Source organism: Centroberyx affinis, unplaced genomic scaffold (assembly GCF_046629955.1).
Source record: "Centroberyx affinis isolate AG114_WGS23_722 - 3 ecotype Tasmania unplaced genomic scaffold, CSIRO-AGI_Caff_v1 ptg000719l_1, whole genome shotgun sequence".
NCBI classification, from domain to species: Eukaryota; Metazoa; Chordata; class Actinopteri; order Beryciformes; family Berycidae; genus Centroberyx; species Centroberyx affinis.
This window is the reverse complement of record NW_027279336.1, coordinates 27,173-42,250: the sequence shown is the minus strand read 5'-3', so window position 1 is coordinate 42,250 and position 15,078 is coordinate 27,173. Positions and strand designations below refer to the sequence as shown.

The 15,078-nt window shown below is 39.4% G+C and overlaps 1 protein-coding gene across 1 annotated transcript; it reads right to left on the bottom strand.

Moving 5' to 3' along the window:
* Positions 1 to 584: 584 nt before the first annotated feature.
* LOC139644242 (prominin-2-like) lies at positions 585 to 14,443 on the bottom strand. Its single transcript, XM_071519662.1, has 24 exons — positions 14,354 to 14,443; positions 13,480 to 13,728; positions 12,732 to 12,778; positions 10,667 to 10,875; positions 9,460 to 9,580; positions 8,873 to 8,936; positions 8,694 to 8,783; positions 8,018 to 8,199; positions 7,805 to 7,873; positions 7,462 to 7,525; positions 7,173 to 7,323; positions 6,110 to 6,268; positions 5,877 to 6,000; positions 5,370 to 5,461; positions 5,147 to 5,231; positions 4,778 to 4,924; positions 4,600 to 4,671; positions 3,982 to 4,071; positions 3,782 to 3,835; positions 3,522 to 3,602; positions 3,358 to 3,426; positions 2,495 to 2,584; positions 1,952 to 2,067; positions 585 to 1,428 (listed from the first exon to the last, which is right to left on the bottom strand). The coding sequence occupies exons 2-24, from the start codon at positions 13,700 to 13,702 to the stop codon at positions 1,281 to 1,283; spliced, it is 2,547 nt and encodes an 848-aa protein (XP_071375763.1). The 5' UTR covers positions 13,703 to 13,728; positions 14,354 to 14,443; the 3' UTR covers positions 585 to 1,280.
* Between the last annotated feature and the right edge of the window lie 635 nt (positions 14,444 to 15,078).

The window sequence follows — 15,078 nt, the reverse complement described above, 5'->3', positions numbered from 1 at the left end:
ATGTTGGTACATTGGAATCCACAAGCAGCCATTATAGAAAACATCAGGCAGGGCCATCATGACACTATAGGACTATCTACAGGTTCCACATACAATGGCAAAGTACATGCACAATAGTCTATAGGAATGTAAGTAAGGTCTAAGTCCTCATTGAGGCCCTGGTGACACAGACCCTGGTGCTGTGTTGTGTTTGGTGTTATATTATGATGCAAGCGCCCTCAGTGGGACAGTCTTACGTTGTAGAGGGAGGAAACACTGACTTAGTTCCTTTCAGCAAGACCAGTTTACCACACCTGGTTCCTCCTGTGGTTCACTCAGCCTCACCTGTCTTGGCATGTGGATCTTTTCCATCGCATCTCATCCTTCTCAGTCTCAGTTCCAATCAGAGCAACACTTTTTAGAATTCTTCATCTGACACCAAACCTTATTTTCCATAAAAAGCCACTACTGACTTTAATATTGGTTTAAGCCTTTATACAGGCTGAAAATATGCTGTCACTTGGCTGGCAGGGTGACGCCTCCTGGACCTGAAGTGAGTCCTCATTTAATTTTGTAGTTTTTATTATTATAATCGAGAGCAAAGATGAAGCAAAAATCACCAGAAATTTATTTGGAAGCCATATCTAAAAAAAAAAGCATTCAGGACCAATGTTCCCTCTAAGCTGACTTAGAGGGACAACTAATCACATTGACCAAATAATAATATCCTGTCAGTCATCAGACATTGCTCCACTTTGTCCACAGAAATGTAGTGGATATACGTGTTTTATGATGTTTTGGTGCTAAATATCAGATATGAGATGCAGGAACTTTGCCATATATTCATGTTTTTGTGAATGTGGGCCCCTGCCTCCAGGGTGTTCCCCAGCAAAATGAGGACATTTTCAATTTCAGGATTTTTTTTGAACTGGCTAGACATTAACAGAATCACAGAATGTGTAACGATGACTACTGATCATGGGTTTCTCCCTCCCCAAATATGAATGCAATCACTTATGTAATTATTTTCGAAGCCATATCTAACAACAATAATCTTCTCATTTGTGTGTGTGTATATGTGTGTGTGTGTTCCTTGAGACATAATCTCATCAAATGGGTGGCTTTTAAGTAAAAGCCCAGTAGCAACATCATTTGGTTCATTAGTCAAAACTATTACAAGAAAAAAGAAGTGCTTAACTTGATCTTGACAAACAGCCAACAGAGAATCAATGATAAAATCTTAGCAAACTTGGGTCTACAGTTTAATAGACATCTGTTGACTCTCTGTACTTGAGTGATTTCTAGGTGTCCACAGATTGGCCTTTCATTTTTACATCTTTGACGTTCATGTTGTGCAGCTCCTCTAAAGTCATATAGATGTTGGACTTGGTTTTCTCTGTGGGGTTTTCCTCCATGTGCTGCTTCTTCTCCAGGATGAACTGGTCTTTCCTGCAATAAGACACAGGATGTGGTCACAGTCTGTGATGTGGCGGTAAATTAAAAAAGTTCAGTTAACTGTGGACTCCGGTTGGTGATCGCCGCAAGGTCAACCACCACAAATGTAAACCACCACAAATGTAAACAAAAAACATATTTTCAAAATTGGATACATTTCATGTTTTAAAGTCTCATATAAATACCATAATGCATATTGTGAATTTATATCGTAGATTTATGTCAGCTTGATAAAAACTCAGAAAAGCATTTCCAGAGATTTTCACAACGCATTAGTTTCTGTTTGGTTTTTTTTCCCCTTAAAATACCCCATTCTCATATAACTTGCATTAGTTTGATAATGCTTACTGTGAAAAAAAAATCTATTCTGCAATTTGAAAGGTTGTGAAATTAAGTTTATGTGGGTTTATCCTCCGCTACATCCCTGATTAAAATTGACCTTTGCCCTTGGACCAAACAAGAATGACTTTTTTTTGGTCAAATCCATTGACTGCGTTGCGGTGAAAGTTGCTCTTACCCGATGAAAATCGGCGTGGGTGGGTTTGGTCTCACACGTCTCACTATGTAGACGCTGAGGAGTATTTCAGGAACCAGAAACGCACAGCACCATCCCAAACACAGCCAGAAGGCATTCTGCACAAACAGAGACAGAGACACACTCAGCAAGGTGCTGCTGACCTACTCTCAGCCATATTTATAACCCCTGATAGACAAATAATCCATTAGCATCTCAGGGTATTTTAAAATTGAAGATTCTCCCACTGTGAGTCACATCCCCCTCTTCCATATTCTCCTCTATTTGCTCTAATATGATCCTTTCTACCTTTTATTATTTCTTTACCCAGTAGGCTGCACTCTTATATCAGATAATCATTCTAGGAATACAAAAATATTTGGTTAAAGCTATTGCCAGGCTGCTGTGGCTTTGACACTTTCACAATTTGCTACTTGTAATATCAATGATATTGAGTAGAAACTGAAGCTTATTCTACTGTTGCGCCCATTGCAAATCAGCGAAATCCCTACAATGTAAATCATGTAATGAAGATGTCTCACTCACCCATGGGTCGATCACATTTAGGCATATTGCAGTGTACACATTTTCCACAGATCTTACAAGCCAATGGCAACCCATAATCTCATCCAAGATCTACAAACAAGAATAGAGAAAAACGTCCATAGGAACTTTCAGAGGCAGTATTAATCCAATTTAAGTCATCCACACCATTTACATTTACATTTATCATTTTGAAGGTCTATTTAAGCACTACTACTGGTGTGACATAGTAGAAGACATTTATCTCAAAAACATTCCCTATTTGTATGAGCTCTTTGCAGTATGCAATGCCAGTGACAGGATGGGATAGTCTCAGTTTATTGGAGCAAACTATTCAGTGACTTTTATATGCAGTATATAAGGCTTGACTGGATACTACACAGTGGAAAGTGACAGAAAAGATGAAAGATGACAAGCGACCCAGGTTAAGAGCTGGATCTGAAGCCATAACACTGCAAAAAAACTGCTAACGTTTTACACTGAAAAATAAATCCATCTTAGCAAGTCATTAAATCTAGTATTGAGTCTTAATTTTATTTTTCTTACAACAAGTGGAAAAAAAAATCTGCCAATGGGATGAGATCATTTCACTTGTTTCCAATGCAAATTAACTGGTTTCAAGGATTTTCTTGAATTGTCATTTTCTTGATCCTAGTGGGGGGTCTGCCTCAATTTTCACTTGTCTCATTAGAATAAGATTTTAAGACTTAATATGAGACTAAACACCTTGTTAAGAAGGACATTTTTTGCAATGTAGTCTACATAATGTGTGCCTACAATCCATTACAAATCCTCTTTCAACAGTTTTCTTTTGTGAGTCTGAATGATTGTGTTGATTGTGGTCTGTATGGCTTTACTTCACCTACCGCATGACGGACCCAGTCCAGGTAACGCAGCAGGCATTGCTCTGCTTTCTCCAAGGTGCACTGGGAGACCTGGAAGAGACTGAAACATGAGCTATTTCTCCAGGACAATGATTCAAATTCTTGAATTGATGATTCATGTTTATAATAAAGAATCTTTTTCTTACGTTTGCCACAATGTATGGAACCTGAGCGTGCATGGCAGCTTCAGTTTGGCTGAAACCATTCAGCGTTTTGTCAACATTAGCCTGCAGGCGTGAAAGAAATGAGTTACCAACGAACACATGACTTCATTCAAGTGATTGTCTTTGATATGGACACACCCATTCTTGTACGGACACACACACACATGCACACATTCTCACACACACACAAAAGACAGAGAGACAGGCAACAGAAATGTGTAAGCAGATTGTTTGTAATGTACCTTGTAAGTTCGGCTTATGTCCCTCAAGGCCTTGACACTTGCAGTCATGTTGGCCTGAAGTGATCAACAGACAGGCAGACAGGCAAAGTCAACATTTTGACATTATAAAGAGCAAATCCACATGAGAGAATCAGAAACTCGGTCTCAGTATTAAAGTTTATGTCTTTGCATGTAAATTGGACGTGACGTGGGGAACATACTGCATCTGCTCTCTGCTGTCTCACAAGGTCGTGCAGAGATCTGGTTTTTGCTGCTTCTGCCTGTAAGTCGGCCTTAATCAGAGTGTTCTCCTGCCAGAGTAGATGCAAACACTGTAAATGATTTTACTGTTCACAGGATTTGTAATTTTATCTTAAAGGAATACACCACGTTTTGGGAAACTGACCTGTTAAGTGATGATAGATCATTGGCTCTGGTGTTCCATGCTAACACTTAGCAATACAGTATGTTGACTGAGAGGACTAACTAGAAGAAGACTGACCCCTTGATAATAAAAAGTTTTTAGTTTTTATTATATAGCCTATAGATTTATACATTTCAGAAATAAACATTAACTCAGTACAGTTGATGTAGCCAGGATTATTTTTGGAACTATTTCAGGTGAACATGTATTCATCCGCTGTGCAGTGATTTTTAGCTGCAGACACCACCACATGGAAGTATAAAGTCGTTCCTGGTAGGCCAAAACAGCTTTTTTATGTTATTTTTTTGTTTTTTGATTTTGGTGTCTATGTTCTCATCACTGAAAGTTGACCAGCGGGACAATCTCCCAAAACCTTGGTGTATTTCTTTAGCGACACTGTCAGACAAACACTTACAGGCAGCTCTGCCTTCTCATCTAGTTCTTCGGCCAAAGCAGACAGATTTCGCTTCACCACTGGCTTGCTGAGCTGGGAAGGGAAAGAGTGAAATGCAAATCCTTGATTATTATAAGGAAACAAGACTCGCTCACACACATCAAAAGAGGCAAGGAGGGAGAGGTGTGCGTCTTTATACCAGCAGCAGCATCATGTCATAGTTGTAGCTTTCCAAGTCGAGATTTCTGAAGCCCAGCAGGCCTCGTCTGTCTTTATCAGACAGCAGCTTCAGGTCGTTGATGTCGACCCTCATGTTTCCAGCAGTCTCACTGAAGCCTTTCAGGTACTAGAATGGATGCACAGGTTCTTAGCAACAGTCAGTGTACAGTTCATATTCATATGCACTATGAAAACATGATTATTCTGGTGCCATCTTGTTTTTAATTTTTCCAATTTATTTGATGAGATCGATGTTCGCTTTTATTTGACTGTTATAGCAGTTTGTAACTTATGTTTTAAAAAGTGCTATGCAAATATATGTTTATAAATATAACAATTAGACCCACACCTTGGTGGAATTGAGGAAGTCTGCCAGGTCAAACTGCTGATTCATGTTCATGCTGTGGAACATGGAGCTTCCTCTCATACAGCCTCTGGACAAAAGAAACAGTGACGGTGCAGAAACAGAGCGTCTGAGACAGAATATTGATGAATGACACTGCTTGAGCGTGCTGCTGGGAATCATTTGTGGTGGGAATATCTTGTTATTAGTACAATAATGGAGGACTTACTGGTAGACGGCTGACACGCTGGGGTGAATTTGTGTGGTGTCATTTCCTTGACTGACATTGAGACTGAAAAGGTTTTCCTGATGGTCGAGGAACTGTGTAGGACAAACCATCATGTTATTGGAAAACACCAGTCCATCCAGTTCTTTCATAAAAAAACTGTAGATTTGCTGCACACTTGATCACTCATAGACTGACTTGTTGCACTTATTTACCTTTGTGATTTGTAATCTATGCAAATAATACATTGAAACAAGACTGATTTAGTGCAGTAAACTCATATGTGTATGTATGAATGATGAATGAATATATATGAATGTAATCTTGTATCAATGCATGTATATCTATTTATTTGTTTGTTTGTTTGCCCGTTTGCTTGCTTCTTTATTCATTCATACATTCATTTACTCACTCATTGTTTCTTATCACCGGAGAGAACAACAAATATAACTCAGCAGACTATGGACAACTATTAGAATCAAAATTTCAAAATTTGAGCTGAGTCCTTACTGTAAAAAGTTGGCCACTGGTGAAACTCTGGCAACCCAAGGTGTACGCATTTCCCCCGAAGAACAGAGTGACAAAGACCAAGATGATGAAAAGCCAAGAGAAGGCACAGCTCAAAATCATAGAACTGTGGATGGAAATGAACAAAAAAAAAGAGACTCAGGGACTGATGTTGGATTCATCACTCATCTGTCAGCCAGAACAGAAAAGCACCATGTTGGGGTTGAACTACTTACGCTTGGAATAGGCTGAGCGCTGTTCGTTCCAGTCCTGCATTTGGGAAAGAGGAGTATATAGTCGGGTTGAAAAGCACAGGCAGCCCCATGGACAGAGCAGCCACCATCAGCAGCACTATCACCAGCATCACAAAGCAGAGTGTAACTGCCACCGCCCACCTATAGAGGGAGCCAGAGGACACACAGCCAATAAGACAAAGACATCACATTTAACTTAACATCACATTTCCTACCACCCATACTGGTTGGAGTTTGGAATTTAGATTCAGATCATTTAAAAAACATCTAGGCTAGGGGCCGGCTACCAGGCTGATGTATGTACAGATAAACACACATTCACATGTTAGAGGACAGATCTTGTCAGAATTGCCGTATGGTCTGTATAATCAAACAGCTCATCACTGATCTCTTATCAATCACATGAGACTATTTGTTGTGTATGAAGGTGCACACCAAGCCGACATACCAATGTGTTGTTTTTCAACATTTATGGTTTGGTGGAATGGTTTACTGAGGATGGATGCTTTTTTTCAGCAATGTTATATTTCACATTCACACAATTACACACATTGACCATGACTGACTGTTGGTTATGTTATGTTATGTTATGTTATGTTATGTTATGTTATGTTATGTTATGTAATGTTATGTAATGTTATGTTATGTTATGTGTGTTATAAAGTTTTCTGTCACATGAAAAGGTTAGTTAATGGTTAAGTTAAGGCAACTAAAACAGTTTGGTTAAGGTTAGGGTAAGGTTTGATCATGGTTAAATAAACTTTTTTGTCACATAATCTTTTCATAGTGGAGGAACATAGTCTTCACATTATTTGTGTCTACAACATGTAATCTGCGTTTCAGAGTTCGTGCTCATTTTAGAAAATTTGTGAGACTGTGTTGGATAGGGACAGGGTTTAGTGAACTGGTGCCTCATCATTCACACCTGAGAGCTGGTCAAGCAAAACCACAGTCTTCTAGGCCACCGCCACAAAAGGGGAGGGGTTGAGCTACACTAATGTGTATATCTGGCTTTATAGGAGGGATGTGATAGTCCCAGAGCTACCTGATGTAATCGTAGTAGTCTATCGGTCCTTCAAAGCGCCGGACGGAGGTTCTCAGCTGGGATACAAACTCAGTGAAAGATTGCAGGGAGGGAAAACTCTGACTGGTGTTCATCAATGACTTCTGGGTCTCATTCAGCTCCGATATGAGAGCTGGTGGAAGACAGTCACATAACACATATAAGCTCACAAAGGAAGAAAGAGGCAGAGAAACAGAAAGAAGAAAACAGAAAGGGGAGGAAACACTTCTGTGTAGCACTTTGGAAAGTGTACAATGACTGTCTATCTCACCTGCTGTAGTCGGTGCGATTTGGTCCGAGCAAAACTGAGGAATACCCCGGAAGGTGGAGTTACCCTGAAGCAAATATTATCAATCAGCAAATAAGTCGGATTAGATTTGATCATGATTACATGAATTTTGTGGTCAAAAATCACATACACCTCCTCTGGCTACAATAACTCATTACTCATCAATTACAAACCCTGGATCAGCAAGAATCTACGTATGTCCGGCTGTAACGATTCCATTTCCCCTCAGGATCATTACAGTTTCATCTTATCTTGTGTTTTTTTCTCATCGGCATCTCCATTACACTTCAGTAGGGGTTACTGCTTCATTATTAATCATGCTTACTTGTTCAACAAGGCCTTCAAGCTCACTTCTGGGGGGCATTGAATCCAGCTTGTCCTGAACACTTGGGATCTGAAATGACAAACCAAAATTTTGATTCGGGTAAGGTGACGCTCAAAGACTGACTAGATTCTGTACAAATTAGATTCAAATATGTCTGTGTGTGGAGGCTTTAACATGTGTGTTTTTTTGCCCAGAACAAATCAAATGGAATACCAGTGTATAGTCAGCATCGGTCTCCAGGTTAGTGGAGGCAGGAACATCACAGTTTGGACAGTTTAGATTGTCCAGTCGAGCCTGTAGCTGGCGCAGGGCTATCTGCAGGACGCTGTGTCTTCTCTGCATGGACGGTCTTGTTGTCTCAATTGTATTCAGGTTATCAGTGGTTCCAATGGCATCTGTGGGGTTACAGAGAGAGACTGTACACTTGCAACCACCAATATAGAAGAATCATTATATTTTCAGAAAAGCATGAATATATGTTGTTTTTTCCTTAAAAGACCCGATCTTCATACAGCTTACATCAGTTTGAAACTACTGACTATGATAAAAAAAGACACATCCGTTTTAAGAGTGCAAATATTCAAAGATGCAAAGAAACCCCTAACCATCACATGAGAGAATCCATTGAGTTATTTTATACTACACAATATCTTGATGCTGGTTAGATGTCAGTATCTACTGGGTAAACACCATTCCGTTGTGCTTTGCTGTGCAGCATATTTGAAGCTCTATCTGATTGTACATAGCAGCTAAAAGCACGCCATAGAGAGAGCAACCACACCCATAAGACACCTGAGATCGGCGTGCATGACATATCAGCACGTGTTGTATATGTCCGACGAAGCATGCCAGCTACACCAGTGAGGTCCTGTTCTGCAACTTAACACACCTTTAACAGCAGAGGACAAATCCGTCAGAGCCTTCTGGACTTCACTGCTGAAAGACGTGACTATTGTCGCCCTGACGGCATCATCAGCCTCTGAAAGTGCAAAATAATGTAGATTCTTTAATATATCCAAACATAAATGTTGATAAAATATCCGAAATAAACGAACCAATCACCCTCACCTTGGATTGTTTTTGAGATTTCTGATTTGGGAATGTTGTACTGTTCCACGATGGCTTCCATTTTCTGCGAAGACAGTAAAACAAGTGACATCACTACTATAGGGCCTGTATCCATAAAGTTAAGTATCCAATTTCCCTCATAAGACACAGTGAAGCTTATAGACACATTACATGGCCAGTGATGGTAGATCGCTGTTATTTATGGAAGGTTATGAACAAGGAAAATTAAATTGTCCCTTGAGGGGAATTCAGTAGGTCAAGTGTGATTAAAAACTGACATATACAGCACTTAATGCATTAATATTATATGTATATGAGTAATCAGCATTCAGTCGTACTCAAAAGCCATTCAGGCACTCATTAAGCAGACCGCAAGCACACACCCTGACACACACACTCACACACAATTCACACACACACACACACACACTGCCATATATACTGAATAGCAATGAATCGTTCTGAGCTTTTCTGAAAAATGTATGTGACCTGTGAGTATGAAAAATAAAAATAAACCAGGGATATTGCTTAGCGTAATAATGAGGTGGAGGTGGTGGAGGTGTGGGAGGTGTGTTGTTGTGTCAGACCAGAGGGACGGATCTTAGACTGTCCTCCATGATCCCGACGTTGGTGTCTAGATGCTGGAGGCTGGGTGGCAAGTTGGCTCTGGTCCTGCTGTTGGTGGTGAAAGCCAGAATCACTCCGATCCTGCAACACCCATACGAATGAATGAATGAATGAAGGAAGGAATGAAGGAATGAAGAATGACAACTAGATATCAGCAGCACAGAGCAAGAGAGGACATTTCTATCCTCTGATATTTCAGCGCCTGATCATTTCTACAAGTGACGACCAAAATGAGGCAACAATTCTTGCCGGACTAAAAGTAAAAACCATCACAAAACATTATTGATCTTAGCAGATAACAAAATACATTTGTTTACAAAATGACAACAGAAGGTTACAATCATCTGGGACTAAATCTTGAGTAATGAAAAGAAAGAGCGAGCGAGAGAAATAAAGGCAGAAAAACATCAGAAACACTCTGAAACAGACAGACACACACACACACACACACACACACACACACACAATGTCTACTATGCTCTTACAGGCTTGTAAAAAACAAGCTTGTAAAACATGTTCTGAATTTCTGAACTGTTTTACATTATTATAGACATTAGGGCTGCAACTAACGATTATTTTCATTGTCGATTAATCTGTCGGTTATTTTCTTGATTAATCGATCAGTTGTTTGGTCTATAAAATGTCAGAAAATGGTGAAAAATGTGGATCAGTGTTTCCCAAAGCCCAAGATGACGTCCTCAAATGTCTTGTTTTGTCCACAACCCAAAGATATTCAGTTTATTGTCATAGAGGAGTAAAGAAACCAGAAAATATTCACATTTAAGTAGCTGGAATCAGAGAATTTTGACTTATTTTTCTTAAAAAATTACTCAAACCGATTAATCGATTATCAAAATAGTTGGCGATTAATTTAATAGTTGACAACTAATCGATTAATCGATTATCAAAATAGTTTCTGATTAATTTAATAGTTGACAACTAATCGATTAATCGATTAATCGTTGCAGCTCTAATAGACATTTGTAATTTTGCATTAGCATATTTTTTCCACACCAAATAATTTATCATCTCATTATGGTTTGAATGTATAAACTTTTGTTGTTGTTTTTTGATCATTTACATTTTATATAGGCTAATGCTTTGGCAATATTGTTTCTGATAAACAGTCATGCCAATACAGTAAATGAAGTGAAGTGAATGCCTTACAGGAGCAGCAGTGTGATGAGAATGAGGCATCCTGACACTGCGATGTCCTTATAGTAACGCGATGGTGGGGTCGATGAGGGGCTGGTGATGCGCACCGCTCTGCTGTGAAAATGCTGCCGGAGCAAAACGCCAACAGCTATTGGCATGAGCAGCAAGTAGAGCACAGCCAGGACCAGACACACCAGGTATCCTGCCTCGTACCGCACCAGCTGTTCACACAAAAACACAGATGTACACTGTGACCACACACACTCCATATACACTCAAGTTTCCCCCTCCAACACAATCTTGATAAACACTTCCACCCAGACAAAGTGAACTTTTCTGCCATTTTGCTAGCTGTGTGATACTGAACTGCATCAACAGGAGAGGATGACATCTAGTTATGAAGATAATTAATCAGAAGATGGTGGTGGGATAGGGATTTTGGATGATTAATCTTCAATTTATATTTCGATATTTCAATATATGATATTTAGAGGGGGTGGTAACAAAGGTAATAAACCCTAACCCAACTTATTTTTTGACTTATTTAATCTATTAGCTGTCTTAAGTATTGTTGATTTGTTAGTTTCCTCATAGCACTTTATTAAAACTGCTATTTTTTTTTTTACATTAATATAACAATAAATGTATACCATATATTATACATCATCAGTCTGTCTGTCTGTATCCCTGTGTGTACATGCCTAAATCTCCCTGTTTACATGAAATTGGCTTGTCAGTGATGTTGGGGACGTTTTGGAGTGTGGACCGTTTGCTGTGGGCATGTTGTATGGGCGTGGCCACAACACAACAACAATGGAAGAAAGCAGGAAGGAGCAAAAGTACAGCGAAGCTAAACATGCAGCAGACAAGACCCATCGAAAACCTTTTTTTTTTTTTAAGATTAAGGTTACCTCAGTCTCAGGTAGACGACAGCTCATCAAGATGAGTGACAAGTGTTGGGGTGGGAACTTGACCAACTGAGGGGGAGGAGGGCGGGACTAACAATACACTTCCTGCCTCAAGGTGGGAAATTGCATATTGTAGTTTTAACTTTGTTTTGAAAAGGCCTTGACATGAATGGTAATCTGTGTTGTCCGATATTGTGTCAATACACTGTATGCTGTGTATAATACATTGTGTACACTCTTCAGTGGAAGATCATTTGCATAAGAAACAGAGAAGTGACAAGAAAATGATCCACAGAGATAATAAGATTGCAATGATTCATCCATCACTCAAGAAAGTCAAATCATTGTTTGCAAAAAGGAAACAATCAAAAAATCACTTTAGTTCACACCTTGTCAAAGACAATTAAGAATGACACACACTGAGGGGGAGGGGGGCGGGACTAACAATTCACTTCCTGCCTCAAGGTGGGAAGTTGCATATTGTAGTTTTAACTTTGTTTTGAAAAGTGCTTGACAAATATATGATCATTATATTATTATCTGGATAGTATGCATTCCATGAGCTGTGAATCCACAAGGTCGCCCTCTGCACGCTATATAAGCATATTGCTGTGATTGTTTAAGATTTCTGGCTCATTGTTTTGTCATATGCAAGATACTACACCCATCTGACACCCAAGTAGGCTCAAAAAACAAACCTTAAAAGTATGTAAAGATAGTATTTGGCTCCAATCTGCTAGGAATTAGCACTTAGCATCTGACATAACAACAAACAACAAGATTTTTGGTTTATCTATATATTTATAGGTTCACCATCCTCAAAGCAGAGCATTGATTGGCCCAAATAAGCACTATAGGTTCCTGTAGATGAATGATAATCTGTGTACATTTTTCAGTGGAAGATTAGTTGCATAAGAACCAGAGTGACAAGGTGACAAGTGACAAGGAAATGATCCACAGAGAGGATACGATTCCAATAATTCATTCATCACTCAAGAAAGTCAAGTCATTGTTTCCAAAAAAGAAACGGTCAAAAAACACTTTAGTTCACGCCTTGTCAGAGACAATTAAGAATGACACATAGATTTTTTTCACCGTAACATACAGTATGCATGAATATCGATACATAACATATCTCACAAAGGAACAACCATGGCAATTTTGCATACCGTAGGAATGTCTTGCTGTTCATTCTTCAAGGCTTTAGATACAATAGCTGAAATAAAAAGAAACAGAATACATTTCCATTATTTTGGAATAATTGTGGTCTGTATAATGAGAGGATAACTTCTCTCATGATTGGAAAAAAACAATATCTCCTGTATCTTCCTAGTGTCTCCAGTACACTGTATACCTGTTGTTCCTACTGATTGAGAAATGAAGAAATAACCTTGGTGAAGAATGGAGTAAAAAAGTAATAACGGAGGGGAATGGCCAGAAATCTGTTATGAATTTCACATACATTCCCAGCAGATACAACCAGTAAGCCAGTAGATCAATACTGAAAACATCTCTTATCAAGGCTGCAGTCAACTCCACCTTAGTGGAGTCCAAGTCAATTCCAAGACCAGGTCCAAAGGGGGTCAAGACCAAGTCAAGACCGAGACCAGAGGGAATCAAGTCCTGTTCCTATTCCAAAATAGTGAATAAACAGTGTATATGTCTTTCCAAATAATGCTTAAAGAGTCTCTTAGGGATCAACAGAGATATAGATTTTCAGGAGCTCTGTATTAACCCTTCAACATCCAACTAATGCATCAGAATTGACCAACTGATGCACAGAAGTTTGAGGTATAAGACCGAGACAAGTCAGGGTCAAAAAAGACACGAGACAGAGACAAGTCAGGGTCAAAAAAGACACGAGACAGAGACAAGTCAGGGTCAAAAAAGACACGAGACCAAGTTATTGTCACTTACCTTCAGGGAAAGGATTTGGCTGCACCGCCTTGAGAAAGGCCCGGGAGAAGCTGTACAGGGGCCCCAGGCCGTCCCCGGGCGTCAGCACCTGCCGGGCCGAGGGCCGGGTGAAGGAGACGAAGGGCCGGGCGCCGCCGTCATCACCGGGGCAGTGCTGAGCCGACTCCGAAGCACCGAGTAGAAACACAGAAACCCAGAGCAATCCGCCGAGCAGGAGCTGCATTATGCACTCAGGCCCCGCTGAGAGCCCTGGAAATGTAATTATAGCACTATGAAATTGAACAGTCTGCCAACTCAGTGATGCCAGTGATGGTTGAGTGGGACATAATTTGGATCTGAATACTATTAACACAGTAGATTATAATGATTATACCAGTGCACCAATCACAACAAATTATCTTCTCCGGAGCAGCCTCAATGGACTCTTAGTCGTTTTTTTACATTATATTTTATTAGTATTTATTCAACATCATGATGTGCAGCTGAAAATATTTGTTTGTATCTCCTATGGTAGAACTATAATATTCTATAATATACTATAACAGTGTACCACAGCAGAGCACTTTTTGGTGCTGTAAGAACCCTTTTAGAAAGGTTCTCTACCATGGTTCCACATAGCACCTTTATGGTGTAAAGAGCCATTTAAAAATGCTAAATTAAATGCTCCAAACCAGCCATATTAAATTAACTTTTTAAGAAACACAATGGGATATTTAACATGATTTACTTGATTTTGTTTGTTTTTGTTTTAATAAGTCAGGTTCTTTGAGTCATTATGGTTTTATATAGAATCACTAATCTAACCAAAGAACCCTTGAAGAACCCAGTGTACTCTCTATACAAATAAAACATAACAAACATCATCGTAGCTTACCTCTGGTTGAACTGCACTGGATGCTCCTCTACAGACCGGAGACTGTCCTCACCTTCCCTGACTGTGCCTGTCATTCTGATAGATGTGCATGTAGCAGACTGTTACAAAGCATACCTGGATGGGGTGTTGGGAACCAGTTATTCAAGCTGCTTTTATCAGTCTCATATGCAAAATTGAAAATAGAGCTTACCTGGAGCCCACAACCCGACTGCTTTATACATCATAGCCTATGAGTAAAAGACAGAACAATTATTTCCATGAGATTTCAGCTGTAGGATGAACTCTGCATGTCCTAGACTCTGTGGTTAATGAATTATAAGCCACTAAGGAATGTCCAGTGCATCCATTATATGCATTAAAAATATATATTTAACTATTTTTATGTCTTTTGTAATTTGTATTTGGCAGTACTGAAAAAAGAAACATGTAGGCTAATCTGAAACAAGATAATTTTGAGGACAGAATTTTAAAAATGGAAAAAAATCCCAATCCTCAGACATGACTAAGCATTGTCAAACTGTACAAACTATGCAGACAGCTCAGTACTGTGACATACAGCCTGACAGGACTTTCCACTGATAAAGAAAAGCATGGCTAATCATGTGGATCAACAGTGATGACAAAGATGTACAGCGTTGTACAAGTGCAGGTGTAACTGATGACTGCATGCCTAACATGATTGGCTGCCACGTTGAAGCAGGAAAAATACCAGAAAACATGCACAA

Coding starts and splice junctions, on each gene's coding strand:
- LOC139644242 (XM_071519662.1), bottom strand. CDS start 13,702: ATGCAGCTCCTGCTCGGCGGATTGCTCTGGGTTTCTGTGTTTCTACTC. Junction 3,427..3,521: donor TTCCATACATTGTGGCAAAC/GTAAGAAAAAGA, acceptor AGTCTCTTCCAG/GTCTCCCAGTGCACCTTGGA. Junction 2,585..3,357: donor TGGACTGGGTCCGTCATGCG/GTAGGTGAAGTA, acceptor TCTTGTTTGTAG/ATCTTGGATGAGATTATGGG.